At 55.0% G+C, this 26834-nt stretch overlaps 2 protein-coding genes across 3 annotated transcripts; both read right to left on the bottom strand.

Moving 5' to 3' along the window:
- Nucleotides 1-747: 747 nt before the first annotated feature.
- Nucleotides 748-19892, bottom strand: SLC25A10 (solute carrier family 25 member 10). Of its 2 annotated transcripts, XM_064270541.1 has the most exons (11): nucleotides 19688-19891; nucleotides 16464-16583; nucleotides 16020-16134; nucleotides 15884-15932; nucleotides 15545-15586; nucleotides 15067-15110; nucleotides 14823-14893; nucleotides 14362-14454; nucleotides 14090-14167; nucleotides 13514-13570; nucleotides 13130-13353 (listed from the first exon to the last, which is right to left on the bottom strand). In XM_064270541.1, the coding sequence occupies exons 1-11, from the start codon at nucleotides 19778-19780 to the stop codon at nucleotides 13252-13254; spliced, it is 864 nt and encodes a 287-aa protein (XP_064126611.1). In that variant the 5' UTR covers nucleotides 19781-19891; the 3' UTR covers nucleotides 13130-13251. The 2 variants fall into 2 exon arrangements, with proteins under 2 accessions (XP_064126612.1, XP_064126611.1); XM_064270542.1 differs by lacking the exons at nucleotides 13130-13353; nucleotides 13514-13570 and adding an exon at nucleotides 748-2551 and having other exon boundaries at nucleotides 19688-19892.
- A 3064-nt stretch (nucleotides 19893-22956) lies between these two features.
- On the bottom strand, nucleotides 22957-26445 carry MRPL12 (mitochondrial ribosomal protein L12). Its single transcript, XM_003417352.4, has 5 exons — nucleotides 26334-26445; nucleotides 25413-25599; nucleotides 25244-25330; nucleotides 23443-23577; nucleotides 22957-23336 (listed from the first exon to the last, which is right to left on the bottom strand). The coding sequence occupies exons 1-5, from the start codon at nucleotides 26405-26407 to the stop codon at nucleotides 23220-23222; spliced, it is 600 nt and encodes a 199-aa protein (XP_003417400.1). The 5' UTR covers nucleotides 26408-26445; the 3' UTR covers nucleotides 22957-23219.
- Between the last annotated feature and the right edge of the window lie 389 nt (nucleotides 26446-26834).

Raw genomic sequence — 26834 nt, forward strand, 5'->3', positions numbered from 1 at the left:
ACAAACACAAACATACAGAAAAAGGTTTAAAACACACATTTTTTGAGGACACAATTCAACCTATAACACACTTCCTTTTTGCATAACTTAGTTTGAACTGGACTTCTGTCCCATGTAATCAAAAGACTTCTGATTAACACAGGGATTCTGATCCATAAAAAGATCTGTAATCTTAGCCCATTTTTCTAGTTGTTCTTTTCTTAGTAATTTGTAGAAGCAATTAGTGTATCAGAGACTTTTGTCGTATGCAGGTCCCTGGGTGGCACAAATGGTTTGCACTCAACTATTAACTGAAAGGTTGGCATTTCAAACCCACAGAGTCACACTGCAGAAGAAAGGCCTGGCAATCTGCTTCCATAAAGATTACAGCCAAGAAAACCCTATGGGGCAGTTTTACTCTGTAACACATGGGTTCGCCATGAGTTGAAATTGACTTGATGGCAAAAGATTTGGTTTGGTTTGGGTTGTTTGTCATATACTTTGCAAATATTTTCTCTGGTCTATTATTTGTGTGTGTGTGTGTGTGTGTGTGTGTGTGTTTATAGAGTCTTTCGCCACCATATGTAAAAATGGTGTGGTGGTGTCTGAGTTCCCCTGACTTCATGAGGGGGGAGAATCACCATCAGCAGCATCAGCCCAAGGGTGATACCTATGAGGCGGGGGTCAGACATACCTCCATCCTCCAACCTTTTTACCAAGCCTGGTGCCAGCTGCCCCACCCACAGCACTCTCTACTTCTCTGCTGAATTCAATTATTTGTTGCAATGACCACACAGAATTCACAGACCATACTCACCATTATGGGGTTTATGGGGGGAGTAAAAGGTACAATTTGGGATCAAATCAACAGGCCACAACTCAGGACCAGGATCAGGAAGCATGTAGGCAAGGTCTGGAAGGCTCCCCCAAAGAGGAGAGCAGGTCCTTCTTTCTTTGGTGCAGGACAGCTCTCTCAGCTCCTCTTGGCCACGTAACCAAGCAGACCCTTCTCTCTGCTGTGCACACTCCCTCTCGGCCACTCAGCCTCTTCTCAGCCTCCTCAGGACAGGCTCCTTTTGGCCCTGGCCTCTGCCCTGCTCCAGCAAGTGTTACAAAACTCTTTAGGCACCCCACCCTGCGAGGAAGGCTTCTGCCTGAAGGTGCTCAGCTCTCTTGCTCCGTGTGCCAGGGAGCCTAGTCTGTTGGTCCAGCGCTGCCTCCATCTTGTGTTACAGCTCTGCCTCCTGGATCTAGGAGGTTCTCAGTGCAGGGACTCTGGGGCCAAAAGAGGTGCTCTGCTCCTGACTCTTCTTCCTGATGGTAGTGAAGCCCCCCTCTCAGCTTCTGGGATTGGCTCCCTTTAAGCTTAGTGGGATACAAAATTGACCAACCCCCTACAAAGATTCCATGCACCTTATTTGCATGTTCTCACCCCCTGCAAGTGTTCCATGAGTCCAGCAAAACTATCCAATCCCCTTGGTGGGCCACAAACACCTTATTTGCATAGCCCCACCCAATCATTTTGTGGGAGCTACAAGACCATGGCTAGGGGTGCCATATAATAGTAATTCACTGCACCACTTCATGCGTAATTTAAAATGTTATACAGCGAAAACTGTGAGAGCTGGAACTGAACAGGACTACCTTGTTTTTCCAGGTCTCACAAGTTTTCCACCTTTGGCAGGCTGCAGTCGTACCACTTTTCTATCACTTGATTTAGTGGAAACTATTTGAATTTTCCTTTTCTGTCAGATTTCTGCCTTACATGGGTTCTGGCTTTTGTAGATCTTACTGTGTAATCAAATGTCACTCTTTCCTTTCATGATTTTTGGGTTTTTAATTTTGCTATATATTTTTTTTCTTAGGTAAATGCCTTAGATCAAGGAATTGTCCTTTTATTCCTAGGTCGTTAAGAGTTATTTTTTTAATCACAAACAAATACGGAATTGTATCAAATGCTCTGTCAGCAACTATTGAGACAATAGTGAGTTTTTTCTCCTTTAGTCTTAATACCAACATAGATTACATTGATTAGCTTTCAGATGCCAAAATCCTCATAGAAGCCCAGTGTGGTCCTGAGGTCTTTTTTTTTATATACTGCTGATTTCAATTTACCAAGAGTTTATTTAGGGCTCCTGCATTTATATTTACGGGTTAGATTTGTCTCTGAATTTCATTTTGGAGTTGAGATTGTGCTAGTCTTCCATGAAAACTTTGCGTAAGAGAGATTTTTCTGTTTCATGAACAGCTGGTGAAATTTCAACTGAAATCCAGTTGGATCTGGGGTGTGTGTATGAATTTTGGTAATTTGTATGGTGGATATTAACAAGACCCCCCAGATGGGACCAGACAAACTCTCTACTCAGAGTTTGCTATGGCAAGGGTGTCTGCCACCTTCACTGTTTGGCAGAGACAGGCAGGGTAGTGGGGAATCTTCACGGTGGAAAAAAGGAAGGTTCCGGTGTGCTGGCTGGAGGCTGTTGGCCTGTGGAAGCGGAGGCGTGCTAACTAGATAGAAGTAGACGTCTTCTGCAGTTGCTTAGGGGATACACTTGGCTTTCTCTGGTTGGTCCTGAGTTGGAGGAGGGGAGACAAATACAGAGGGAAGGTGGCAGTTATTGACCAAGTCCTGACCGTTCTGGACTGATTGCTACCAAGGTCATGGTTTGGCTTCCTGGGCTGATTTTTCAGAAGGTGATTGACAGGCCTTCCTTCCAAGGTGCCCCTGGATGGACTCAAACTGTCAACCATTCTGCTAGCAGCTGAGTGCCTTAATTACTCACTTAGGGACTCCTTTTCCTTAGTACAGTTTAGACTTTGAGAAAAGCTGAGCAGACAGCGCAGAGTTCCCCCATGATCCCCACACACAGTTCCTGTTATTAACAGCTTGCACTCCTCCCTACATTTGTTACTGGTTGATTGACCAGTATTGATACAGTGTTAGTGACTGAAGTCCATAGTGTTGTACAGCCCTGTGGGTAGTGATAAATGCTTCACGTTACATGTGGACCATGGCAGTGTCACTCAGAGCAGCTTCCCGGCCTTAAATACCCCTTCTCCAAATCTTTGCTTGTTTGATCAAGGCACCGTCTGCACTCCCGTGCTCCCTCTTGGATGGGGGAGCGCTCCTGGTGTTTTGCAGCCCACAGTGCCCTCTCTGGCCTGGAGGGGCAGTGACCAGAGCCTGGAGGGCCAGGTGGCCTCTACCCTGGACAGTTGATGCCCTAGCAGCTTGCCAGAGGACACTGCTCCGTGCCCAGCCGCTCCCCACCCTGGGGCCAGGCACCTGCACCACCTTCTTCTCAGCTCTATTCTCTCCACGGTGCCATGCAGGTGATGGGATCCCCACTGCCCACTCTGGGCACTGACTGTGCCCTGGGCTGGGTGGGAGAGAGGCAGCAGGGACTCCTGCCCTGAAATCCCAGAGGAGATTGGGGTAAACTACATCTGAGCAAGGGGAAGATCTGGTTAGTAAGCAGGAGCAAGAGAAGGAGTGGGCGAGTGTGCCAAGGGGGTGGACCAAAACAAACAAACAAAAACACACATAAAGGAAGAAAGGAAAGCCTGACAGCCTGCTGTGGACAGACCATGTCCCAATCCCCATCTGGAGAAGATAGATTAACCCTAAGTGAGGAGCCCAGCATTCTAAGGGAATTGCTTCAGTTAAACCATTGCCCAAAAAGGAGGTGATAAAGCCATAAAAAAGCAGTAAAGGGGGAGATTAAGGAGATGAGGAAACAGCAGAGTGCGTGTGTGGGGGGGTGTGACCCTGTCAGTAAAGAAACTAGAGTGCAGAAAAAAGGGGCGAAGATGGAAGTACTTAGAGAAAAGAAGCAGGTGTGGAGAACAAAGACACGCCGGAGAAGGTGCTCCTGAAGTAGACACCCTTTAATGCAACAGAAAGCGAATTCAAAGTTATAGCAGAAGTCCACGTCCCTCAACAAGTAGAAGGGCGAATTTGCAGACCAAAAGGGCACACCTTGTACCAGGAAAAAAAATTTTGAAACAATCAACACTGAGACATATCCTGGTTTCGTTACTGAAATTCAAGTCAAACGATTGCAAAGGCGTCAAAGCAGAAATGCCAGTCTGCTCCAAGGAGCGCATGACTCTGGCCAGCCACGCACTCCTCGCTCAAGGTCAATGCCAGGGGAAGAAGATGTGCCCCAGGGCCCCAGCCAGGCTGTGATTCAGGCATGAAGGCAGCAGGCTGACACTGTCAGACAAGAGAGAACCAGAAAGAGCACAAGAGTTCCCGGGCAGCCAACCCTTTCCTGAAAAACCATTACTCAAGAGTGAAAATCAGGCCGGGTCCTGGAGGACTGAGGTGAAAGGGGCAGCGTTGTGGACGGAATTGTTTCCTCCAAAAGATATGTAAAAATCCTAGCCCCTGTACTGAGACCTCGTCGGAGAAATAGGGTTTTTCTTTGCAGATGTTCTCAAGTAAATTAATGAGGTCATGAGAAGCAGAAAAACCAGTGCCAGTTGCCCACTGAGTTGTCTCCGACTCATGGCGACCCTGTGTGTGTCAGAGCAGAACTGCAGGCCACAGTTTTCCATGGCTGATTTTTTGGAAGCAAATCGCCAGGCCTTTCTTCTGAGGTACCTCTGGGTGGACTCAATCCTCCAGTCTTTCAGTGTACCTGTATCTGAGTTCCTGCTTTCAATTCTTTTCTATATATTTGCTATATATATAGTTTTTTTTTTTTTTTTATACCTGGTCTAGTCTGTCTGGTCTGGTTATATATATCTTTTGGTTATATGATAATTACATGTTTAGCTTTTTAAAGAACCACCAAAACGTTTTCCACTGCAGCTGCACCATTTTACACTCCCACCAGCAATGCACGAGGGGTCCAAATTCTCCACACCCTAACCAACACTTGTTATTTTCTGTCTCTATATATGTATATGTGGAAAGCCTGGTGGTGTAGTGGTTAAGTACTGTGACTGCTAACCAAAAGGTCGGCAGTTCAAACCCACCAGGCAGTCCTTGGGCACCCTTTTGGGTAGTTCTACTTTGTCCTATAGGGTCGCTATGAGTCAGAATTGGCTGGGTGGCAATGGGTTATATATAAATATATGAGACGTGGTATCTCACTGGGGTGATGGTGTGCATTTCCCTCATGGCTAATGATGTTGATCATCTTTTCATGTGCTTGTTGGTCATTTGTATATTTTCTTTGGAAAAATATCTATTCGAGTTCTTTGACCATTTTTCAATTGGGTTGTTTGCCTTTTTGCTGTTGAGTTTTACGAGTTCTTTATATACTCTGGATATTAGATCCTTACTTGCAAATATTCTCCCCCATTTTGTAGGTCATCTTCGTACTTTCCAGATAATGTCCTTTGATGCACGAAAGTTTTTTTTTTTTTTTTTTAATTTTCATGAGGGTGAATTTCTTTTTGTTGTTGTTGCTTGTGTTTTTGGTGTCTTATCTAAGAACCCATTGCCTAACCCAAGATCTCAAGAGATCTATGTTTTCTTGGAAGAGTTTTATACTTGTAGCTCTTACATGTACTTTTTGGTCTATGATCCATTCTGAGTTCAGATATGGTGTGAGGTAGGGGTCCAGGTTCTTTTGCATATGGACATCCAGTTCTCCCAGCACCATTTGTCTCATCCCCCATTGAGTTGTCTTGGCACCCTTGTTCAAATTTCTTGAGTTTTTTTTTTTTTTTAACAAACAATTATTATGTAACATCCTTTTAAACTACACAGTCGTTTTTTAAGGAAAAAAGGAGACGAGTCTGAGAAGTGAAATGCTGAGGCTTCCTTTTTCCTGGCATGCTTTAGAACTCCCCCCAGTGCCCAAGAGTGAGATTAATCAGCTTCTTCCTTTGAATCCATGTGACTGTGGAGGTGGGGGCAGTGAAACCCCAAGACTGTATGCTGGGAGGGTGGGGGGTTGTTAAGCAGCCCTGGTGGTGCAGTGATTAAGTGCTCAGATGCTAATAGAAAGGTTGGTGGTTCAAACCCACCAGCTGCTCTGCAGAAGGATGCAGCAGTCTGCTCCCGTAAAGATTACAGCCTTGGAAACCCTATGGGGCAGCTCTACTCTGCCCTATAGGGTCACTATGAATCAGAACTGACTTGATGGCAAGTGGTTGGACCCATCGTTTTACTCGTACTCTCAAACTGGTTTTGACTTAAGACAAATGAAGGAGGTGGGTCCCCTGAAATGTAAGCTCCCTGGAGGAGTGGCTGCCTCTCTGACCTGCCCCCATCCAGTTTTGCCCCACTTTTCTGCTGCCCTGGATCCGCCACCCTCATCCCTCTGTGGTCTCATCCCAGGATGCCAAGGCTTCTCAGTGCATGTGGGGCCTGGACTCTGCCTAGCAACTCCTCTACATTTAATGACTTTGTATAAAATTATGCAACCTCACATACACTATTATCCCCTCCACTGTGACCCAGGAACTAGATGCCCCCTCCACCACCCTCTGCACCCTGTCCCGCCTTGGGCCGATGCCAAGTTTGTCCCCACCAAACCAGACTGGGCACTTCCTTTGCTGGAATACTGTGTAGCCCATCCGTGGACAGAATGAGGCTGGTTGCAGGGAGGGTGGGGGTGGGGTGGCATCCCACCCTTGCAAGCAGGATGAGATCAGTCTGGTGGTGCAGATCAGAGAAGCTTTAGGGAGAATGAAGCCCCTGAGGAGGGACAAAAAACCCATTGCCGTCTAGTCGATTCCAACTCATAGCAACCCTATAGGACAGGGTCGAACTGTCCCATAGAGTTTCCAAGGAGTGCCTGGTGGATTCAAACTGTCGACCTTTTCGTTAGCAGCTGTAGCGCTTAACCACTACGCCATCAGGATTTCCTGAGGGAAGGATGACCCAGTAAGCAAGGTAGGCCCAGGATTAATTGGCTTATTTACTAACCTGTAGTGCACAATTTCACCTGGGTTTCAATCAAAGCTGTAGAGGAACCCCAGTGACACTGAGCACAAGAGATCAGTAAATAAACACGAGCCCATGCTACCTTGCTTACTGGTCAATCTGGCCCTGCCCCCGAGTGTCCAAAGTTCGTGGAACTTGCCGCCAGAGCCGCCTTCGTGGAGTTCCCTGCTGTCCTGGCCAAGCAGCAGCCTTGCTCCTTGTTACACCCAGCCCACCCCAGTTTATGACCCGGGCCACGAATTCCCGTTTGCCCCAGTGGGACGTGGCTTTAGCCTGGCATCCAGGGCTGTGAGACCACTAAACCGCCGGCAGAAGGGGCCTGCGTGGGCACGTTCTGGAGACAGGGCTCCCCGGGACGAGCCGGTCTCCGAATCTCCTGCAGCTACCACCCTAGACCCTGACCCCGCAGGCCTGAGTCCCAGGCGCCCATGGCTCCCAGCTGCTTCCTGTCCGACCACCAGTCGCGTCACCTGCATCGACCCTACATCACAGGACAGACGCGCCAGCGCCGCGTGGGATCCTCCTCCGCCCACCGAGCGTCCTCGCCCAGAACCAGAACCGAATCCAGATGCTCTGTGGTGTCGGAAGAACAGCCGACCACCCCCTGGGATGCAGACGGCCCAATCCAGACCCAGGGGACACCAGACCTGGCTCACCCAACAAAAAAACTGTTTAGAAAGCGGCGCGCGCTAGCGGGTCCTGCCGCTGGAGACAGACACTGCGCATGCGGTGAGCGCCCCAGGATCCTGGTTAAAAAAAAAAAAACAAAACAACCCAGTGTTAACAAATCGCAGGTGGCAGCCAGGGATTTTGAGCCCTGACTCGATACTTGATGATATAATTACTGTTACATTTTTAGTTACTCTTACAGTTGTGTTACATTTTTAAAAGTCTGTTTTAGAGACACGTTGTTGTTTGGTGCCCTCCAGTCGGTTCCAACTTACACGCCTGTGCACCACAGAACGAAAACACTGCCTAGTCCTGGCCATCCTTACATTCGTTGTTACACCTGAGCTCATTGTTGCAACCAGTGTCAATCCACCTCACTGAGGGTCTTCCTCTTCTTTGCTGACCTTCTACTTTACCAAGCATGATGTCCTTCTCCAGGGACTGATCCCTCCTGACAACATGTCCGAAGTATGTAAGACGCAGTCTCGCCATCCTTGCCTCTAAGGAGCATTCTGGTTGTGCCTCTTCCAAGACAGATTTGTTCGTTCTTTTGGCAGTGCATGGTATATTCAATATTTTTCGCCAATGCAGTTCAAAGGCGTCAATTCTTCTTTGGTCTCCTTATTCATTGTCCAGCTTTCACATGCATATGATGGGATTGAAAATACCATGGCTTGGGTCAGGCTTACCTTAGTCTTCAAGGTGAAATCTCTGCTTTTCAACACTTTAAAGAGGTACTTTGCAGATTTGCCCAATACGATGATGCGTCGTTTGATTTCTTGACTGCTGCTTCCATGGGTGTTGATTGTAGATCCAAGTAAAATGAAATCCTTGACAACTTCAATCTTTTCTCCATTTATCATGATGTTGCTCATTGGTCCAGTTGTGAGGATTTTCGTTTTCTTTATGTTGAGGTATAATCCATACTGAAGGCTATGGTCTTTGATCTTCATTAGTAAGTGCTTCAAGTCCTCTTCAGTTTCAGCAAACAAGGTTGTGTCATCTGCATAACACAGGTTGTTAATGAGTCTTCCTCCAGTCCTGATGCCCCATTCTTCATATAGTCCAGCTTCTCGGATTATTTGCTCAGCATACAGATCGAATAGGTATGGTGAAAGGATACAACCCTGATGCACACCTTTCCTGACTTTAAAACACTCAGTATCTCTTTGTTCTGTCCAAACAATTGCCTCTTGATCTACGTAAAGGTTCCTCATGAGCACAATTAAGTGTTCTGGAATTCCCATTCTTCGCGGTGTTGTCCATAATTTGTTATGATCCACACAGTCGAATGCCTTTGCATAGTCAATAAAACACAGGTAAACATCCTTCTGGTATTCTCTGCTTTCAGCCAGGATCCACCTGACATCAGCAATGATATCCCTGGTTCCATGCCGTCTTCTCAAATCGGCCTGAATTTCTGGCAGTTCCCTGTCGTTTTGAATGATCTTCAGCAAAATTTTGCTTGCGTGTGATATTAATGATATTGTTCTATAATTTCCACATTCAGTTGGATCACCTTTCTTGGGAATAGGCATAAATATGGACCTCTTCCAGTCAGCTGGCCAGGAAGCTGTCTTCCGTATTTCTTGGCATAGATGAGTGAGCACCTCCAGCGCTGCATCCATTTGTTGAAACATCTCAATTGATATTCCATCAGTTCCCGGAGCCTTTTCGCCAATGCCTTCAGAGCAGTTTGGACTTCTTCCTTCAGTACCATCAGTTCCTGATCAACCTCTTGAAATGGTTGAATGTTGACTAATTCTTTTTGGTAGAATAACTCTGTGTATTCCTTCCATCTCCTTTTGATGCTTCCTGTGTCATTTAATATTTTCCCCATGGAATCCTTCACTATTGCAACTTGAGGCTTGAATTTTTTCTTCAGTTATTTCAGCTTGAGAAACGCCTAGCTTGTTCTTCCCTTTTGGTTTTCTATCTCCAGCTCTTTGCACATATCATCATAATACTTTACTTTGTCTTTCCAAGCCACACTTTAAAATCTTCTGTTCAGTTCTTTCACTTCATCATTTCTTCCTTTTGCTTTAGCTGCTCGAGATTCGTGAGCAAGTTTCAGAGTCTCCTCTAACATCCATCTTGGTCTTTTCTTTCTTTCCTGTCTTTTCAATGACCTCTTGCTTTCTTCATGGATGATGTCCTTGAGGTCATTCCACAACTCGTCTGGTCTTCAGTCACTAGTGTTCAATGAGTCAAATCTATTCTTCGGTTGGTCTCTAAATTCAGGTGGGATATACTCACGGTCATATTTTGGCTCTCATGGACTTGCTCTGATTTTCTTCAGTTTCAGCTTGAACTTGCATATGAGCAATTGATGATCTGTTCCACAGTCAGCCCCTGGCCTTGTTCTGACTGATGATATTGAGCTTTTCCATCGTCTCTTTCCACAGATGTAGCTGATTTGATTCCTGTGTGTTCCATCTGGCGAGGTCCATGTGTATAGTCACCGTTTATGTTGGTTGAAAAAAGGTATTTGCAATGAAGAAGTCATTGGTCTTGCAAAATTCTATCATTCGATCTCTGGCATTGTTTCTATCATCAAGGCCATATTTTCCAACTACCGATCCTTCTTGTTTCCAACTTTTGCATTCCAATCACCAGTAATTATCAATCCATCCTGATTGCATGTTTGATCTATTTCAGGCTGCAGCAGCTGATAAAACTCTTCTATTTCTTCATCTTTGGCCCCAGTGTTTGGTGCGTATATTTGAATAATATTCATAATTAACTGTTCTTCCCTGTAGGCATATGGATATTATTCTATCACTGACAGCATTGTACTTTAAGATACATCTTGAAATGTTCTTTTTGACGATGAATGCAACACCATTCCTCAAGTTGTCATTCCCAGCATAGTAGACTATATAATTGTCTGATTCTAAGTGGCCAATACCAACCAGTCCATTTGAGCTCGCTAATGCCTAGAATATTGATGTTTATGCATTCTATTTCATTTTTGATGATGTCCAATTTTCCTAGATTCATACTTCGTACATTCCAGGTTCTGAGTATTAATGGATGTTTGCAGCTGTTTCTTCTAATTTTGAGTCATGCCACATCAGCAAATGAAGGTCCCGAAAGCTTTACTCCATCCACGTCATTAAGGTCGACTCTACTTTAAGGAGGCAGCTCTTCCCCCGTCATCTTTTGAGTGCCTTCCACCCTGGGGGGCTCACCTTCCAGCACTATTATCAGACAGTGTCCCGCTGCTATTCATAAGGTTTTCATTGGTTAATGCTTTTCAGAAGTAGACTGCTGCGTCTTTCTTCCTAGTCTGTCTTAGTCTGGAAGCTCAGCTGAAACCTGTCCCCCATGGGTGACCCTGCTGGTATCTGAATACTAGTGGCATAGCTTCCAGCATCACAGCAACATACAAGCCCCCACAGTACGACAAACTGACAGACATGTGGGGGTAGAGACACGTGGCTAAGTGTTTATATATGAATACAGGATGCCTGGGGTTTGCAGCCAAAGGATTTAGTGGATGGGGGAGGGCTCTGTGGGGTGGCTTTCCCTTGTCTTAATAACAACTTTATTGAGATACAGGTCACTTGGTGGTGCAAATGGTTTGTGTTTGACTACTAGTTGCAGTTGGTAGTTCGAATCCAACCAGTGGCACCATATAAGAAAGACCTGGCAATCTACTTCTGTAAGATTACACTAGTTGAAAACTCTATGGAACACATATACTCTGAACAGGAGAGTTCCTCACGGATCAGAATCAACTCCACAGCTGTGGTTGTATTGAGATACAGGAGTTTTCATGATAATTAAAGCACCCTTGAGCAGCTCTCTAACCAAGTCTCCTGCTCCAGAGGTCCTGGTGGCCACGTGAGCTGCACCCAAGGGGGCACCAATCCTGGGCATAGCAGCAGGAGCCCCAGCAGGAGAGCCCGGGCAGCTCCAGCTCTGTCCTGGGACACCTCAAGAGTCTGGGTAGGCATCACCACCAGCTCCACCTCGCCTCCCCTTGTCCAGCTGAGGGTTTGAAGCTTTCGAGAAGGGAGTTTCCTTGCCCTTTCTGGGTTTGCTGGACCATTGGCTGGTCCCACAGAGTCCAGAACTGAGAGGGCACCTTTCATTGTCAGGATTGGGGAGGCCCCAGAGAGGCCGGCCTGCACAGCCCAGAACCCTCAAATTCAGGGATCCAGAACTCAAAAGTAGCCCGGATCCCTCAAGTCTGCACCCCACCCCTGGCATCCTGCCAACCCGTTTGCATTGGTTTGGGGCTGTTTCTGCCCCAGGACCCCCATCCCCACCATGTACTGCCGTCATGCCCACCTCACTCAATCCCTTCTGCCCTTGGGGGAGCCCTAAAGTCTCCTACCAGGCTGTGGCTTCTTTCCCCTCTGGGGCCCAGCCCCCCTGCCCTGGAGAGCCCCCTTCGAGGGTGCTGAGGGGGTTCCCATTGCCCGATATCAGGATGGCCTGCAGGCTGGTGAGAAGGCCTGGGCACAGGGCACGGGGGTACCTGGGACAGACGCAAGCATAGGGGTGGAGCTGTTCATCATCTTTAATGGCATTCCCGGCACAGGGCCACGTGGGCAGGGCTCCTGGGATCCATGGATCCTTCCCGGGTTGGGTCACTGTATGAGTGGATGCAGTAGGTAGAACCCAGGAGGCAGTACTTTGGCCAACTGACTGCCCAGGTGAGGTGCTGGGTGATCACCCTCAACACAGAAGGGCTCCTTGCACCTGAGCCATCCCTGACCGCAGCTAACAGGATGTGGGCCCACTCCCCACGAACCGGGAGGGAAGGACGAGGACACGGTCTGAGGAACATGGGGACAGTCCCTGAAGACAGCAGCAGCTTGTGCCCAAGAAGTTTGGCAGAACTGATCGTTAAAGCCACGCGGGGTTGGATGGGGGGGAAGGGCTGGAGCAAGGGGCCACCCTGAGGCTGGAACAGACCCTTGGCTCCTCCGCCTCTAGGGTACTTGTTTTCTGCTTCTGAGTTCATCTGAGGGGAGCAGGGCAGCACAGCTATCCTCAGAACCGATGGAGGCTCTGGTCCCTCTCACAAAATAAAATGCATGCAGACGCACACACACACCTCCCTCCGTGAACAATTGCTGGGGCCACGCCCCCCACTCTGCCACCCAATTTCTGGATGGAAGCTGCCTAAGTCAGCAGTCCTGTGGGCTCAGAGTGGCTGCTCAGTGAAAGAGCAAACCAAAGTGGCTGGGGGAGAAGAGGCAGGTGACCGAGGGGTCCTGGGGGGCTGGGGAAGGAGAGGCAAGTGACCGAGGGGGCCTGGGGGCTGGGGAAGGAGGGGCAGATGACCAAGGCTTGGGGCCTAGCCCTTCCACCTTCGGTGTAAAGCCAAGCGGGCCCCCCAGGGGGTCATAAAACCAGCCCTCCAGCCAGAGGCCAAAGCCTTGACCGTCTGGGGGCCTTGCCTGCTGAGCGAGGGGCCACCAGGTAAGGAGAAAGGGGCTATAAATACCGCGGAGGAGCTGGGCAGGGTAGAAGCAGGTGGAGAGGACCTTCCGGAAGCTCAGAAGCAGGTGGGAGGTGGTTGGAGCTCCAGCGGGATGGGACATGGGGGGCAAAGGTCACAAGGCCTCTGGTGGGAAGGGGCCGAGCTGGGAGAGGCTGATGGTCCCGGGCCAGGAGAGGAGCTGAGCTGGGCAGTGCTGGGCCACCCGCCCGCACTCTTTGGAAGGAAGGGCGCCCCCACCCGGTCACGACGGCACTTTGATGCCGAAGTGTTTGCGGAGCTGCTCCAGGAAGACAAAGGTGAGCACGGTGTGGGGCACCAGGCGGATGCCAGCGGGAAAGAGGCCCTAGGCAGAAAACCCAAGGAGAGGTGAACAGAGCCTGCGGGCGAACCCGGGCCCTTTCCGCCACCAACCACGCTCCTCCCGCTCCAGCCCTGCCCCCTCCTCCGCACCCGCCCCGCCCCTGTCCCCACTCCCTCCCCGTCCCCGCCCCCGCCCCGCCCACCTTGTAGAAGGCCAGGGGCCCCAGCTTTGCGGTCTCCACGGCGCAGTGGAAAACGCCCTGCGGGGCAGAGAGCAGAGCGTACAGTCGCTACCCCTCGGGAGCGCTGGCGGGAACGGCGCGGGGTAGACCCGGCAGCCGAGGTGTGTGGCCTCCTCCCCTGGGGGCCGCGGTGGTGGAGTCGGGAGGAGGCTAGAAGGTCACCACTCCCCCCACCGCTGACCTGACCAAGCCAGACCCCAGAGGTGCCCGGGGCAGGCTGGCCAGCGAGCGGCGGGGAGAGCTGTGAGTGGCCGCCGGAGGGCACGCCGCCAGGTTCAGGGCGAAGGGCAGGGGCGGAGACACGCCAGGCAAATTCACAGAGCCCCCGCCACTGCCACTGCTGACTTGGCAAACAAGATTCCGGCCTAACCACCCTGTGAAACCCGGCTGTGAACCCGCTGCCTTTGTTAATATGTAAAAGAAATCCAATTAAAAACAACAAGGCAAAGGCCACTGGGGGCGCAACTCCTTCCCCCAACCCCTGGCTGCAGCTCCTTCCGGAAGGAGGGGGGCAGGACCCCAAGCAGGCCCACTTACCTGGTACTCGCCCTTGGAGTTCATCAGGCGGGTCTTGAGCACGTCCAGAGGCTGGCACAGGAAGGTGGCACACCCGCCCTGTGAAGGGGAGGGGGCTCTTCACCTACCGGCCTTGGCGGGGGGCAACACCAGGTGCTGTCCTGGCCTGAGTACTGCTTAGCTGCAGGATCCTCATCAAGTGCTCGCAACCACTCACGCGGAGCCCAAGCCCCTTGCCTCTCTAGGCACTCTCAGCCTCCATGCTGGGTCAGGCCCCTGTGCCTGGCACTCACCGCGATGAAGCTAGCGACAAAGTGGGTGAAGATGTTGTCGGCCAGGTAGCCCGTGCTGAGGACCAGCTGCTTGGCTTGGTCATAGCAGGACAGCTGCGAGGATGGGAGGAACAGTCAGTCCCGTGGAGGGGCCCCGGGGGGAAATTAGCTGGGGGCCAAAATGACCCACCCAACATCAACCAAGTACCTACAGGTTTCATTATCTACAGGGTCTCCTGCCTGATGTGAAAACTGATATGGAAAATGAGGCTGGGGGAGTGAAAGGCCTGTCTGAGGTCACGGCTGGGCAGCAGTACCAGGCCCCTTCCAGCCCACCTCAGAGCAGCAGGTGGTTCCCCAGGAGGGCCTCTCAGCACCCCTGCCCCCCACACCCATGCCCGCTGCCTTCCTCTGTGCTTAAGGACCGTGCCCGTGGCCACTGCCTGACAGCCCTTCCATGCACGCCCTGCAAGGAGCCCTACCTGGCCCACTGTGACAAGGGCCCCACGGCTGGAAGCCATGGTTGCACCTGAGAACAGCTTCCTGAGGCCCTCTGAGAAGGAAGGGGGAGGTCAGGCATGGGGTCTCCAGCCTTGCCCAGGCCAAATCCCAGGACCCTTCCCCTGGGACATCCCCCATGCATCTTGCGCAATAGCCCCCCCACCATGCTGGCCTCCTGGTGCCCTGCCCCCAGCGCCCCCACCCGAAAAGGGCAGCTCCTCTGACCTTCACGGGCCACACGGTACAGGCCATCCAGGGCATGGGCGTAGCTGCCGGGACAGAAGGGGCCATGAGGGTCCTCCCCCGACCACGAGCACCCCCATCCCTCTGGTTCACACCCGAGAGATGGGAATGCAGCTCTGCTCCTGCCCTGCCTGCTTCCTGGGGTGGTCAGCAAGTGAAGGGGTCCGCAAGCCTCCCAAGAACTGCCGCTGCCAAGACTCCCCAGATGCCTGGACAGCAGCTCCGCTCTGGCCCAGAGTCCCTGGTCCAGGCCCCAGTCCAACAAGACCCCCACCCCCACCCCCGTCCTGTGTGACCCCACATACCATGTGGCTTGTTGGAATCCTGGCTAGCTCTAGGAAAGCAGCTTGGGGGTCTGTCTGGCCTCAGGCCTCCCGCTTTCGGGCTGTGACACTCTAACAGAGGCCTGGGGCCCAGGACCCCCAGCTACACCCCCACCGTGGAGCCTGGTGATACTCACTTGCACCGCTGGCTCAGGGGCAGCTTCATGTCATTCTGCATTCTGGAAAAGACCTCAGGCTCAGAGGGTGGGGTGAAGACCACAGGACATCCCTCCCCCTCCCCAGGCTTCAGCAGGTAAGCTCACTCTGGGGGGATAAGCGGGACCCCTGGGGCTCAGTGGCACCCCCCTCCCCATACCCAGGACTCCAGGGTCCAATGCTGACCCAATAGAGGAATGGGTTTCAGACGAACCACATGGGGACCAAGCAGCTAGGCATGCCCAGACCCAGAGCTGGCCCTAGGCGAGCCCTGCCCTGCCAGGAGGCATAATGGCCGACCCTGGGGGACATGCACTGACCTGACATTGACCATATCTGCGGGGGTCCCCACAAAGCCACCGGTGAAACCTGGGGTGACAACCCCCAAAGCCAAATGTGATGTGATGACCAGCGGCCCTCCCGGCCCACCCAGTACCCTCTCCCTTGGTTGCTCACCACCGATGGCGCCCAGCAGCACCTTCTGGTAGAAGAGCAGTGGCCCCTGGCTGCCCTTGCTCAGGCGGTCACGCACGGTCTCATAGATGGCAAAGCGTGTCAGGGAGTAGGTCATCTATGGGGGTGCCCAGATCAGGGTGGCTGGAGGATCCTGCCCCTGCACCCCTCGGCTCCCCTCACCCAACTCAGCCCCGCTGGGGCACTTATTACCCCACTTACAAAGAGGATGCTGGGGAAGGTGGGAAGCCCCATCACCACACCCCGCCCCAAGCCCCCGAGTCACCACCTGAGCCCTCCACCCCAAGCCCTCGCCCTCACCCTGAGTCCCCCAGGTCCCCACCCCAAGCCCCAAATCCCCATCTAAGCCCTCCACCCCAAGCCCTTGCCCTGAGCCCCTGGGTCCCCACCTGAGTTGAGCCTCCAACCCCCTGTGCCCCCCCACACCTGTCTGCAGAGGGAGGCACTGAGGCCGTTGTAGAGCGCCAGGACCCCGTCAGAGCGCACCACTTGTAGCGCCATGCCCGTCATGCGTAGCTTCACCTCCTGCTGCGTCTGCAGGTGCACCTGCCGGCCAGAGGGGGCACCCCCTCAGAGCTGCGCCCCCTCACCCGCCCTCAGTGCCCAGCCTCCCTGTGTCCATGGCTGGCACAGAGACATGGGTAGTCCTCTTCCAGAATCTACCACGTGTAAGCCTCACGAAGACCCTGTGCAGTCACCGCTCATCTAGAGCTGGGGAAACTGAGGCTCAGGATGTGATGAGGCCTACCAAGAACACTGGCTTGGGGGTAGGGCTGGAGTCACCCTGAACCTGCTGCATGCTGTCACAATGGTGTTTTACCACAGTAATAACTGCTGTCATCTGAGGGGGAAGGAGACTCCCAGGCCTGCGAGAAGCACTCCACACACACCCCAGGGAGGGCTGTTGTTCCCATTTGACAGAGAAGGAAACTGAGGCACAAGGAGTGACAAAGCACCCCGCAGGATGACCCCGGGCCCCACTTCTTAACCACAACTACATCTCAAGAGGGAGAAAGAGTTGGGAGGGTAAGGATGCCAGGGGGGCACCGGGAGAGGCAGCAGGGAGGGCCTGGAGTGGGGTGGGGGGTTTGGCAGGGGTGCTCCAGTGGGGGCAGGGCCAGGGCAGAGGCTGCAGGACTAGAACAAGGAGAGGGCAGGCGGGGGGCTGCTAGCCATCACGGGACTGTCCTCCACCCCCTGGTCAGGCACCCCAGCAGGGAACAGCCACGAGCCCAGAGGTCGGCAGGAAGCAGTCATGCTGGGATCCCAGCTCCCGGCCCCTACCCTGGTCCCAAGGAAGCTCATCCACAGCCCTGTCACACAGGGCACTCGTGGGGGCCCCAGACACATAAACCCCCCTAGTCTCTCTCTGGGTGTGCTGTGAGGATTAATGAGCTCAGTGGGGCCGGGGAGCCCAGCCTTGGCCGTAACTCTCCCCCTCCCTTCCCCAGGGGCAGGGACAGAGGTGGAGACAGCCTTTCCAGGCCCCCAGACTAAGTGCCCGTGGGTGGGGGGGAACAGCCCACACATGAGGCCTCAAGGGCTCCAAGCAGCCACTTCCTGGGGCTACCCCTGTAGCTGCACCCAGCTCAGGGAGGGGTGGTGGGTGGCAAGGGGCCATGGTCTTCCTGACATGGGAGCCATTAATAAGGTGGTAGCCGCCATCCAGATGATGAGGGACCACGGAGACTGAGTCAGGACACAGGCAAAGTGAGAGTTCAGGTGTTTTAGGAAGACTTTTTAAATGGTTATGGAGAGGCCTGGTGAGCAGGGGCAGAGGGAAGCCAATCCCGCCACCCTCCGCCCCAGGCCTGCGCTGGGCCAGACGGCACCCTGCGGCTGACCCTGACCCTTTCCCAACAGCACCTCGGGGCTGGGTGAAGCCAGGCATGACACCCAGTGGAGTCTTGGACTACGGACAACAGCCAGTGAGTCCAGGTCACAGTCATCAGCACTGAGGACCTCAGAGTGAGCACGGGCACAGAGTCAGAGGTTCCAGTTCGAGCCTCCAGGGCCCCGTGGGGCAGAGGCCTGGGAGGCAGGAAAAGAGGGGAGAGAGGCTCCTTCCTCCCAAGCTAAAAGCACCTTTTTGTTCACTGCGGTCCAGGCCCCAACCTGCCCTCCAGGCCACCTCTTGGTCCCAGGAGTCGAGCAGGGCTCTCCCAGGATGAGCTAGGTCTCAGGTGCACGGACAGGGCCACCAGCTTTGCCCCCACCCCACACCTGCTACATCTGGCCTCTCCTTGGTGGCTAGCATTTTTACTAACTAGAAAAGCTAATCCTCTCCGCTTAGGAAAAAACCATAGAGTCAACTCTGACTCATGGTGACCCTGTGTATGTCAGAGTAAAACTGTGCTCTGTACGGTCTTCAATGGCTGATCACCAGGCCTTTCTTCCCAGGTGACTTGGTTGGACTTGAACATCCAGCCTTTTGGTTAGCAGCTGAACTCTGCAGGGCCTCCTTAGAAAAAGGCTGCTGAAATAAAGACCCTCAGGCAGGGGGCCAATATTGGGTCAGCTCCAGGTCAGGCTGTACTAACAGGAAGAACCTCGGGGCTGAGCGGCCTGGCTGGCCTGGCCAAGGGGGCCAGTCCTTCCCAGGGGCCTGCTGGGGGTAATGGAGGGGTGGGGGGAGGCTGGCTGCCTCTCACCCACAGCCCCCGCTGGCCACATGTTTAGGGTGAAGGGGCAAGGGACTCCAGGCTGGATTTTGCTCTGTTTTAAAGCCCCAGGCCTTTCTTTGTTCTTTGTGGTGAGAAAGTGTCAGAAAACACTCCGCAGGCCTGGGAGACAAGGGAGGTTCTGTCTGATCTTGCCACACATGCCTTTTTTTTTTTACGTAAAAAAAAAAAAAAAAGATGTAAAAAAAAGTGAACGCAGCTTTCTGAGAAATATCTTCCTCCTAGAGATGGGCTAGGCCCAGGTCTCCACTGGGGTGTTCTGGTCCTAAGGTCCCTGCCTGGGCCCACCAACCACCCACCACCCGCTTCAGCTTCCTCCATGAGGGTGGCCGGCTTCAGCCCTTCCTCAGCTGGGGGGAAGCAGCCCAAAGCAGGAGTGCCTGGGTCACCCCACTTGCCCAGCCACCTCCCCTGGTTCCCTTTCCCACAGGACATGTCTAGTATCCACCCTGTGTCCTACAGACACACACCCACCCACCATCAGTGTTTAACCCTGAGGAAGTGTTCTCAGATGCCCAGAGAGACCAGGAACCCTGCCCAACGTCACACAGGTATTGAGGTGCACACCTGGGGTGGAACCACCAAGTTAGGGAAGGGGACTGCACTCTCCAGGTTGTGGGCTCCACCGCCAACTGCAGAGGTGACTCGAGGCTCCCGGCCTGGCATCCCTACACCCGCTATTCCTTCACCCAGGGCGGGCAGAGCCTCGGGGGCCCCCCTGCACCAGCCTGAGGTGTCTCCTGGGGGAGCTGAGATGCGGCTCCCGCACCCCCGCCGAAAGGCCCCAGGCCTTCCCGCGCAGGGCAGGACACGGGCCCAGGAAGGCCGGGCGGCGCCAGCCAGGGCAGGGCAGGGCAGCGTGGGCAGTCCTCAGCCGCGCTTTAATTGTCGGGTGCGGCCGGGCCAGGCTGCAGCACCGGGAGGGGCCCCAGGGCGCGCGGAGGAGCAGTCCCGGTCCTGCGGCCTCACCTTGAGCAGGTCCAGCGGGTGCGTGCAGCAGGCGGCCCCACAGGAGGCCAGCCCCCCGAAGTACCAGCGCGACACGCGCGCCTCGGTCGCCATGGCCCGGACGCGATGGAGGACTGACCAGGTGCCGCCGGGTGCTCGGCGCTCCCCGGGATGATCGGGGATCGGTGTCCGCCGCTCGCTCCGCGCCGCGTTCAAAGCGCAGCCAATGCGCCAGCCAGGGCTGGGGGCGGGGCCTTCCGAGACCCCGCCCCGAGCGCTGGGGGAGGGTTCCGCGCCTTAAAGCGGCCGCGGCCCGGCACGGAGCTGGGTGGGCCCCACCCGGCCGCGATGACCCTACCGAGGCCGGTGACCCCACCGACTGCAGGGAGCCTGATGGGCGGGCTACCCCACCCCGCCCTGTCACCTGCAGCCGGACCCGCGCCCAGGCCCAACCCTACACCTGTGACACCGCTCCGAAGGTCACCGCTGGGAACGGCCCAGCTCTCGCGCCCTGCAGCCCCACCCTCCTGGAGGCCCAACCCTGAACTTGCACCCAGTCCCGCCCTCCCCGCTGAGTGTCATGACCGCGGAGGGAGCCAGCCCGAGGAGGGACACGCGGCGGGGTCCTGTGTCCACGGGTCTGCAACCCCCTCTGCCCGGTACATGAGACGAGGGAGGCTGAGCCTTGTATGACCAGCCATGAAAGAGAAGCAGACAGTGAAGGCCGGGAGCGGAAGGCAATGCGGAAAGACTAACCCTCACACATATACTGGAAACCGGGACAGTCACCGCCTGACCAAGTCCAGCCTCCGACCACCCGACCACCGCAAATCAGGGAGCCAACAGGAGCCCCTGTCGCCCAGGAGGTCGGCTGGGACGGTGGGGGCCAGGCCTTCCCAAAGAGGGCTTCACAAGGGTGGGTGCTGGGGTCTTGGGAGGAGCTGTCAGCCCAGCCTCTAGAGCTCACATTCGCCACCCCCAGCAGCAGGCGCCCCCCTGCCTTCAGGCTCCACTAATCCTGCTTCCCAACAAACAAGGAAGTGGGTGTGCACACGGTCACGAGGTATACAAGATGAAACCCAAGTTCCAAAGCTGCTTCAGTTCAGGCCACATGAGGGCTCTATGCTCTGTGAGGACAGCACCTGATCAAACAGGGACTGGCAGGTTGGGGCCACTTCCTTAGAGACCTGTGGCCACTAGCCGACTGCTGTGCCCCAGGGAGGCACACCGTGTGGGGCTGGTCTCTGGCCCCAAGGTCGTCTGCTGAAGGTCTGGGCTGGAGGAGTGAATGGCTGGCTGCAAAGACAGTGTCAGAGACAGTGTCCAAGACAAGCGCCCCTCCCACTGGCTTCAGGGGAACAGGGTCTCTCCAAAGCAGTGGAGATGTGGAGGTGGAGGCTGAAGTGTGTGTGGGCAACAGAGGGTCACAGGTGTACTAGGGGAGCAAACAGTGGGGGAGAGTGGGAGATGCTGCCCACACCTGGGTAAGGAGGGGACAAGGAGATGAACTCACGCCTAAAATACACGAGACCCACAAGACTGTCCTTTGTTAAAAGAATCAGCATGTCTGGGTGCAAGAGGTGGTCTCTGGTTTACAGAAATTCCTGAGCAAGCTAAGAGCTGCAGGTTCCTGTCCTTGCCCACCAAAGTGTCACCAAAGCCCTCAACCCAACCCCGTGCCTCTCCCCAGCCCATCCTGTCCTGTGTTGAGGCCAAGCTGCTGAGGTCCTGCCTGCTGTCTGCATCTCTCCCAGAAGGAACCCAGGCGTCCACGATGATCCCACATCAGCGATCCTCACCCCAGGGCCACCATGTCCCCAGGGAGTCTGCTTGACCCCTAGGAAGAAGAGGGCCAGGCCAGGGGCTGCAGCCTACCCCTCACCTAGGTCACCCGCCAGGCAGAGCCCAGGAGGATCCGCTGCCAGTACAGCCAGGATCCATGGAGCATGAGCCCTCTTCCCCAAGGGCAGGGCCCAGGGCCCAGAGCCCAGAGCCCAGAGCCCAGAGCCCAGGCCCAGAACTGCATAAATAAAAACATAACATGAAGCACAGCACAGCTCCAATCCTCACACCTCTGGGGCAGATAAACTATGGGAAGCCTGAAAAAGGCAATGAAGGACCCAGCCAGAAGCTGGGGCAGAACCAGGGAAACTGCAGCATTCTCCTTCTGAGAAAACAGAACTAGGTCAGGGAACTCAAGACCCTGTGCATATTCTACAATAGGTTCATAGGCTTGAAAGCCCCAGGTAAAGAAGAGGTGCCCAAGAGAGGTGGAGTCAGAGAAGGCCACAGGGCCCATGTCCTCCAGGTACAGGGTTGAACAGGTCGGCAGGACCACTGGAATTACGGTTGGAGAAGCTGGGGAAACTCGGCCTAAAGCCTTTGTGGGGGACACCTACAGAGTCCGGGGCTGGCATCTGCAAAAAATGAGCACTTGGCCCCAAGGGTGGTGAGCCCATGAGCCAAACCCAATACCTTCCAAGGTCTCAGGCTTACCCCAGTTCTAAGTGGCTGCCCAAGGTGGGAGTCCCATGGAGCCATCGCCCTGTACTGATGAAGACCCGTGGATGGGCTCCCAGGTTACAAAGGGAGAGCAAGGCAGGTCCCTTCCTGGGAGGCGTGGCGGGCTGAGCTGCAATCATTAACCCTTCAGCTGGCACCACGGAGCTGGGGCTCAGTCGGAGACGTGCTCCTCTGGCCCTCTGTACGCCCGTGGCCTCACAGGCCCGGGGGACCTGCCAACTCCCCAGCTCCCCGGAGAGCCTGAAGGCTGGGGCCTTACAGAACATCCTTCCAAGAACAGGGACTTCCTGCTCCCACCTAGCAGGCGCGCACGGCCTGGTCCCCCAGCCCCCACCTCCTAACAGCCAGTGAAGCAGCTGCCATTCCCAACCATGGCAGGGTGGTGAAACAATCCCTACACCACTCCACGTGCAGGGTGCACGCCTGCCCGCCCTCCCCACTGCCGGGCTGGGCTGTGCTGCTGGCCTCTGTGGGCAGGCAGCTGCAGTTTCCAATTTTTAAAGAGATGACAAACATGCACCCAAAGTCCCAGCTGTGGATGAAACCCTGGCGTCTGACCACGTGGCAACTGCCACTATGGGGCAGGGCAGGGAGCCCGTCCAGAGCCCCCACTCCCACCCACACACAGGCCACTCCTTGTCATGTGGATCCTGCCCGCTGAGGGCTGAGACTGCTGCCACACCTGTGCACCCCAACGTCTGCGGACCCCTCAGATGTCCTGTGGGGCCAGGGGTCCAGGCCCTCCAGTAGTGATCCCACGCACATGATTTGCACGCGCTGAGTCTCAAAGGTGTATTTCCCGCCAGCCACACAGGAGCCCACCTGCTGACTCGGGGTTCCTTGAGTCCGTCCCCCCAGTGCTCTCAGGGGCAGCAGCCACCCCGCCCCCACAGGTCCACTCCTCCCTCCCAAATGGAGGCTGGCTGGCATCCAGTGCCAGTTCGTGCTGCAGCCCAGGACCCTGGCCTTGCCAGGTGCTGGGCGGGCCTAACGGGGCCTCAGAGCCCCTCCATAGTCCTTGGAGCCAGGCCTATTCCAGCACCACGGTGCCGCCCACTGCCTCCAGTGCCGCCTTGATCTTCTCAGCCTCAGCTTTGGCGACATTGGCTTTGATCTCCTGGGGCAAGGACTCCACCAGCTTCTTTGCCTGTGGCGGGGGGGGCAGGGTGATGGTGGACAGTAATGTCAGGCACATGGTGGGGGGAGCTGCCCCGCCCAACCCACTCCATACAAGGGCCATGTGCCGGCCTCACCTGGACCAGGTTGATCCCCTGGATATAGTTCTTGATCTCCTTGATCAGCTTCACCTTGTCCACAGGCTTCGCCTCTGTCAGGCGGACAGTGAAATGTGTTCGTTCTCTCTGCCTGGGGATGTCTTCTTCTGCCACCTTGTGGGGGGGGGGGAGGAAGGGGTGAGGCAGGTACGCTGGCACCCAGCACCCTTCCCGTAGCCCCATAGGGATGGGCCAGCCTGGCCGAAGGCTGCTACAACATCCCAGCAGAGCCTTCCACCCTGGGGGACCCACACTGCCAGGCGGGCCTAGGAGCTGGAGGACACACCAGCCTGTGCTCTGTCCTCACCCGCCAGTCAGCGTTCAGAGCTGCTCTACTGCCTGGGGGCTCCTGCCTCTACAGACCCCCCCACTATTTCTCTTGTCCCTCAGGTGTCCTAACTCATAAAGTGGGCACAACAGCATGGAGATGTTACATACGACCCTGCAGGACCCTTGGCTAAACCCTGGCTTACCTATCAGTGAACAATTCACCGTGTTTCAGCCGCCACCTTCTCTCACAGACCAGCAGGGGAGCACAGGGCATGGCCATGCTCCCGAGGTGACTTGTGAGGACCCAGTCACAGAGCCAGTGTGAACAGGGCCACATCCTGATTGACTGGGACAGTCCTGGCTTGGGCCTGTTGCCGATAATACCAACAGAAGTCCCCCATTCTCGAATGTCCCAGCTTGGATGATAAGTCACAGAGTACCCGTCTTCTCCAAAATGCCACTGCCCAGTTCACGGGCTAGGGGTGAGGAGCCATGGCTCATGGAAGCATCACTTTCAGACCTGGGACTCCCACAGGATCCCTGACTCCAGCAGATGACAGTTCAGGGGAAGGTAGGGATTTCCATTAAAGAAGTTTAAGAGACCCCAACAACGAATGCCCCCTGCAAGTACTACTTGGGTGAGATAAAGCAACTGGTAAAACAACAGCCTGGATGGACTGGAGAAACCTGAACACCGTGGGTTATCTCATCACTGCTGACGTGGACATCTGCGCTAACAGCGTTTAGCCACATGTGCTAAACCAAGTGAAGGTGAAATGACAAGTCAGGAATTTACTTTAAGTCTCAGCAAAAATCTCAAGAAACGAAGCAAACATGGCCAAACCTCGACGAAGTGTCGCCTGGGTTATGGGTGTGTGGCTAAAAGTATTCACTTAACTTGTTGATGAATTTGAGATTTTTGATAAGAATTGAAAAAAAAAAAAGTTAACCTAAGACTTCAAGCCTGCTGGTTTTATTGCAAACACCCAAGCTGCCTTGGCACCCACCTCCTGGGCCCTAGTCCTCCTGTGGTCTCCAGGCCCAATGGACCAGGGTGCCCAGTTCCCTCTCTCCAGCCTGGTCTTGCTGCTGCTCCTGCTCCTCCAGCGACAGACAATTGCAGCCAGGCCGTGTGCTCGCTGTGCCCTGAAGGCACACAGCTCTCTTCCTGATGCTTCTAGTCTCCCCTCAAAGGCTGTCGCCTCACTGAGCCCTTTCTTGAAATTGTAGCCCCGCCAGCCTAAACGCCTCTCCTACTTTTTTGCCCATCACCTAAAACATTCTAACAGTCAATAAACTTCTTGCTCCTCTTGGCTTAGCATCTGTCTCCCAATGCCGTAAGTGTGGTCTCTGCATGAGCAAAGACTGAAAAAGCTGGGGATGAGGAGTCCCCAGGGAAGCCACAGTGGGCATGGGCGCAGGCTGCAGGTTGCATAGACACTGAAGCTGGCTCCAGGTCTCAGAAATGGGGGACAACACAAGAATTTGGCAACATTTCTGGCAGGCTCACCTCAGGGGCTGCAGCGGCGGCAGCAGGGGTGGCCCCTGGCATTGCACCTGTTGGCATAAGTGCAACATCCTGGATCTTCAGCGTTTTCTGTGGGACAGAGGGGAGCAGGGTTACTCCACCTGCTAAGCGTAGGAACAAACTACCAACAAGCCAGGATACTCCTCGCTACCTTCAGGAGCTCGTTGAGGTCGGAGATCTCCAGGAGCGTAAGGCTGGCGATGTCCTGGACCAGCTGCTGGATCTTGGGGGGGTACTCCTTGGGGGCGTCATCCAGGGGTGCGCCGGCAAGGGCCTCGCCCCTGCGATGGCTACTGCTCCTTAACTGCCGTGCAGCACAGACAGCGGGTACCTGTTGCCTAGCACCCCCCCGTTCAAATGGAGCCAGTTAGGCCTGGCACACGCAGGGGGCTGAGTGCAGAGACCCACAGGGAAGGAGGGCGCCAGGAGCTGCAGTCCATGGACTGGTGTATCACCTAGCTCCTTGGTCCCGACCTGAAGGTTCCAGACCTCAGGGGGCCACACCAACAACAAAAAGATTTCCAAGTGACTTTAAATTCTTCAAAAAGCCCTAGGAATCCACATGTTATTAGCAATCCAGACGTTAAGCTTCTGGTTTGAATGGGGCTCTCCCAACCCAGTGGAGGTAAATCAATGCCTTAAATGCATTTGCTGCACAAAGCCTTTCCAAACACAGGGCACCAGGCAGCAAAACACCGGATCCACGAATAGGAGTCCTTCACGTCATTTTGCTGCGGGGGAAACTGAGGCCCGGAGACAGGCAGAGTCAGCCAAGGTCACCGGCGGGGGCGGGGGGGGTGCCAAGGCGACCCGAGAATCTGCAACCTTGGAGCCCCCGACTCTCTCAGCAGCCTGCGCGGGAAGAAGTCGGCACGGGACGGCCCCGAGGGTCCCGCCGAGGCCAGGCCTCGGCTGCCTGCGAGGGTGCTCGCCCGCCGCCCGCCTTGCCCCAGACCTGCGCCCCCAGGCGCCCGGCTGCCTCGGCCCGGGCCGCGTGCCGCCCCTACCCTGCCCGCCGGCCCGACCCTCGGTGCCCCAGCGCCCCAACGGCCGCCTCTGCGGCCCGCGGTACCTAGCGAGGCGGAGCGCGGCGGCCCGGAGCCCGAAACACGGCCCCCACAGGGGGCGAGCGGCCGCCGGCAGCATCGGTGCTCGCGCGGGAAGGTCACACGCGGTGCCAGGAAGCAGGACGCTCTAGCCGCCGGGCCACGGAGCATGCGAGCTGGGGAGGGACGCTCTAGCCGCGCCTCCCGCTCGCCTCTTCTCGGGCCCCGAGGTTACCCACAAGGCGGCGGGCCGCGCAGGCGCAGGGGCCTCCCTGGCGGCTGCGGGGGCCGGGCGGGCCCTGGACGACGTGCGGTGACCAGCCCGCCCGCTCCCTGCGGAGTCGGGGCTCATAGCCGGGGGGCAGGTACGCTCGGCGCGCTCCGAGTCTGCACCGCCGCCCTGCTCGGCCCGCCCCTTCCGAGCATTTGGGCCGGGAAGGGCCGCTTCCCGAAGGCTCCGATTGTTCCCTTGGTCGCATCCCGGGGGCTCGTAGGCTTTCGTTAGTGACATTCGCGTTATCAGCTGC

The sequence above is a fragment of the Loxodonta africana genome, chromosome 18 (assembly GCF_030014295.1).
Source record: "Loxodonta africana isolate mLoxAfr1 chromosome 18, mLoxAfr1.hap2, whole genome shotgun sequence".
Lineage (NCBI taxonomy): Eukaryota > Metazoa > Chordata > Mammalia > Proboscidea > Elephantidae > Loxodonta > Loxodonta africana.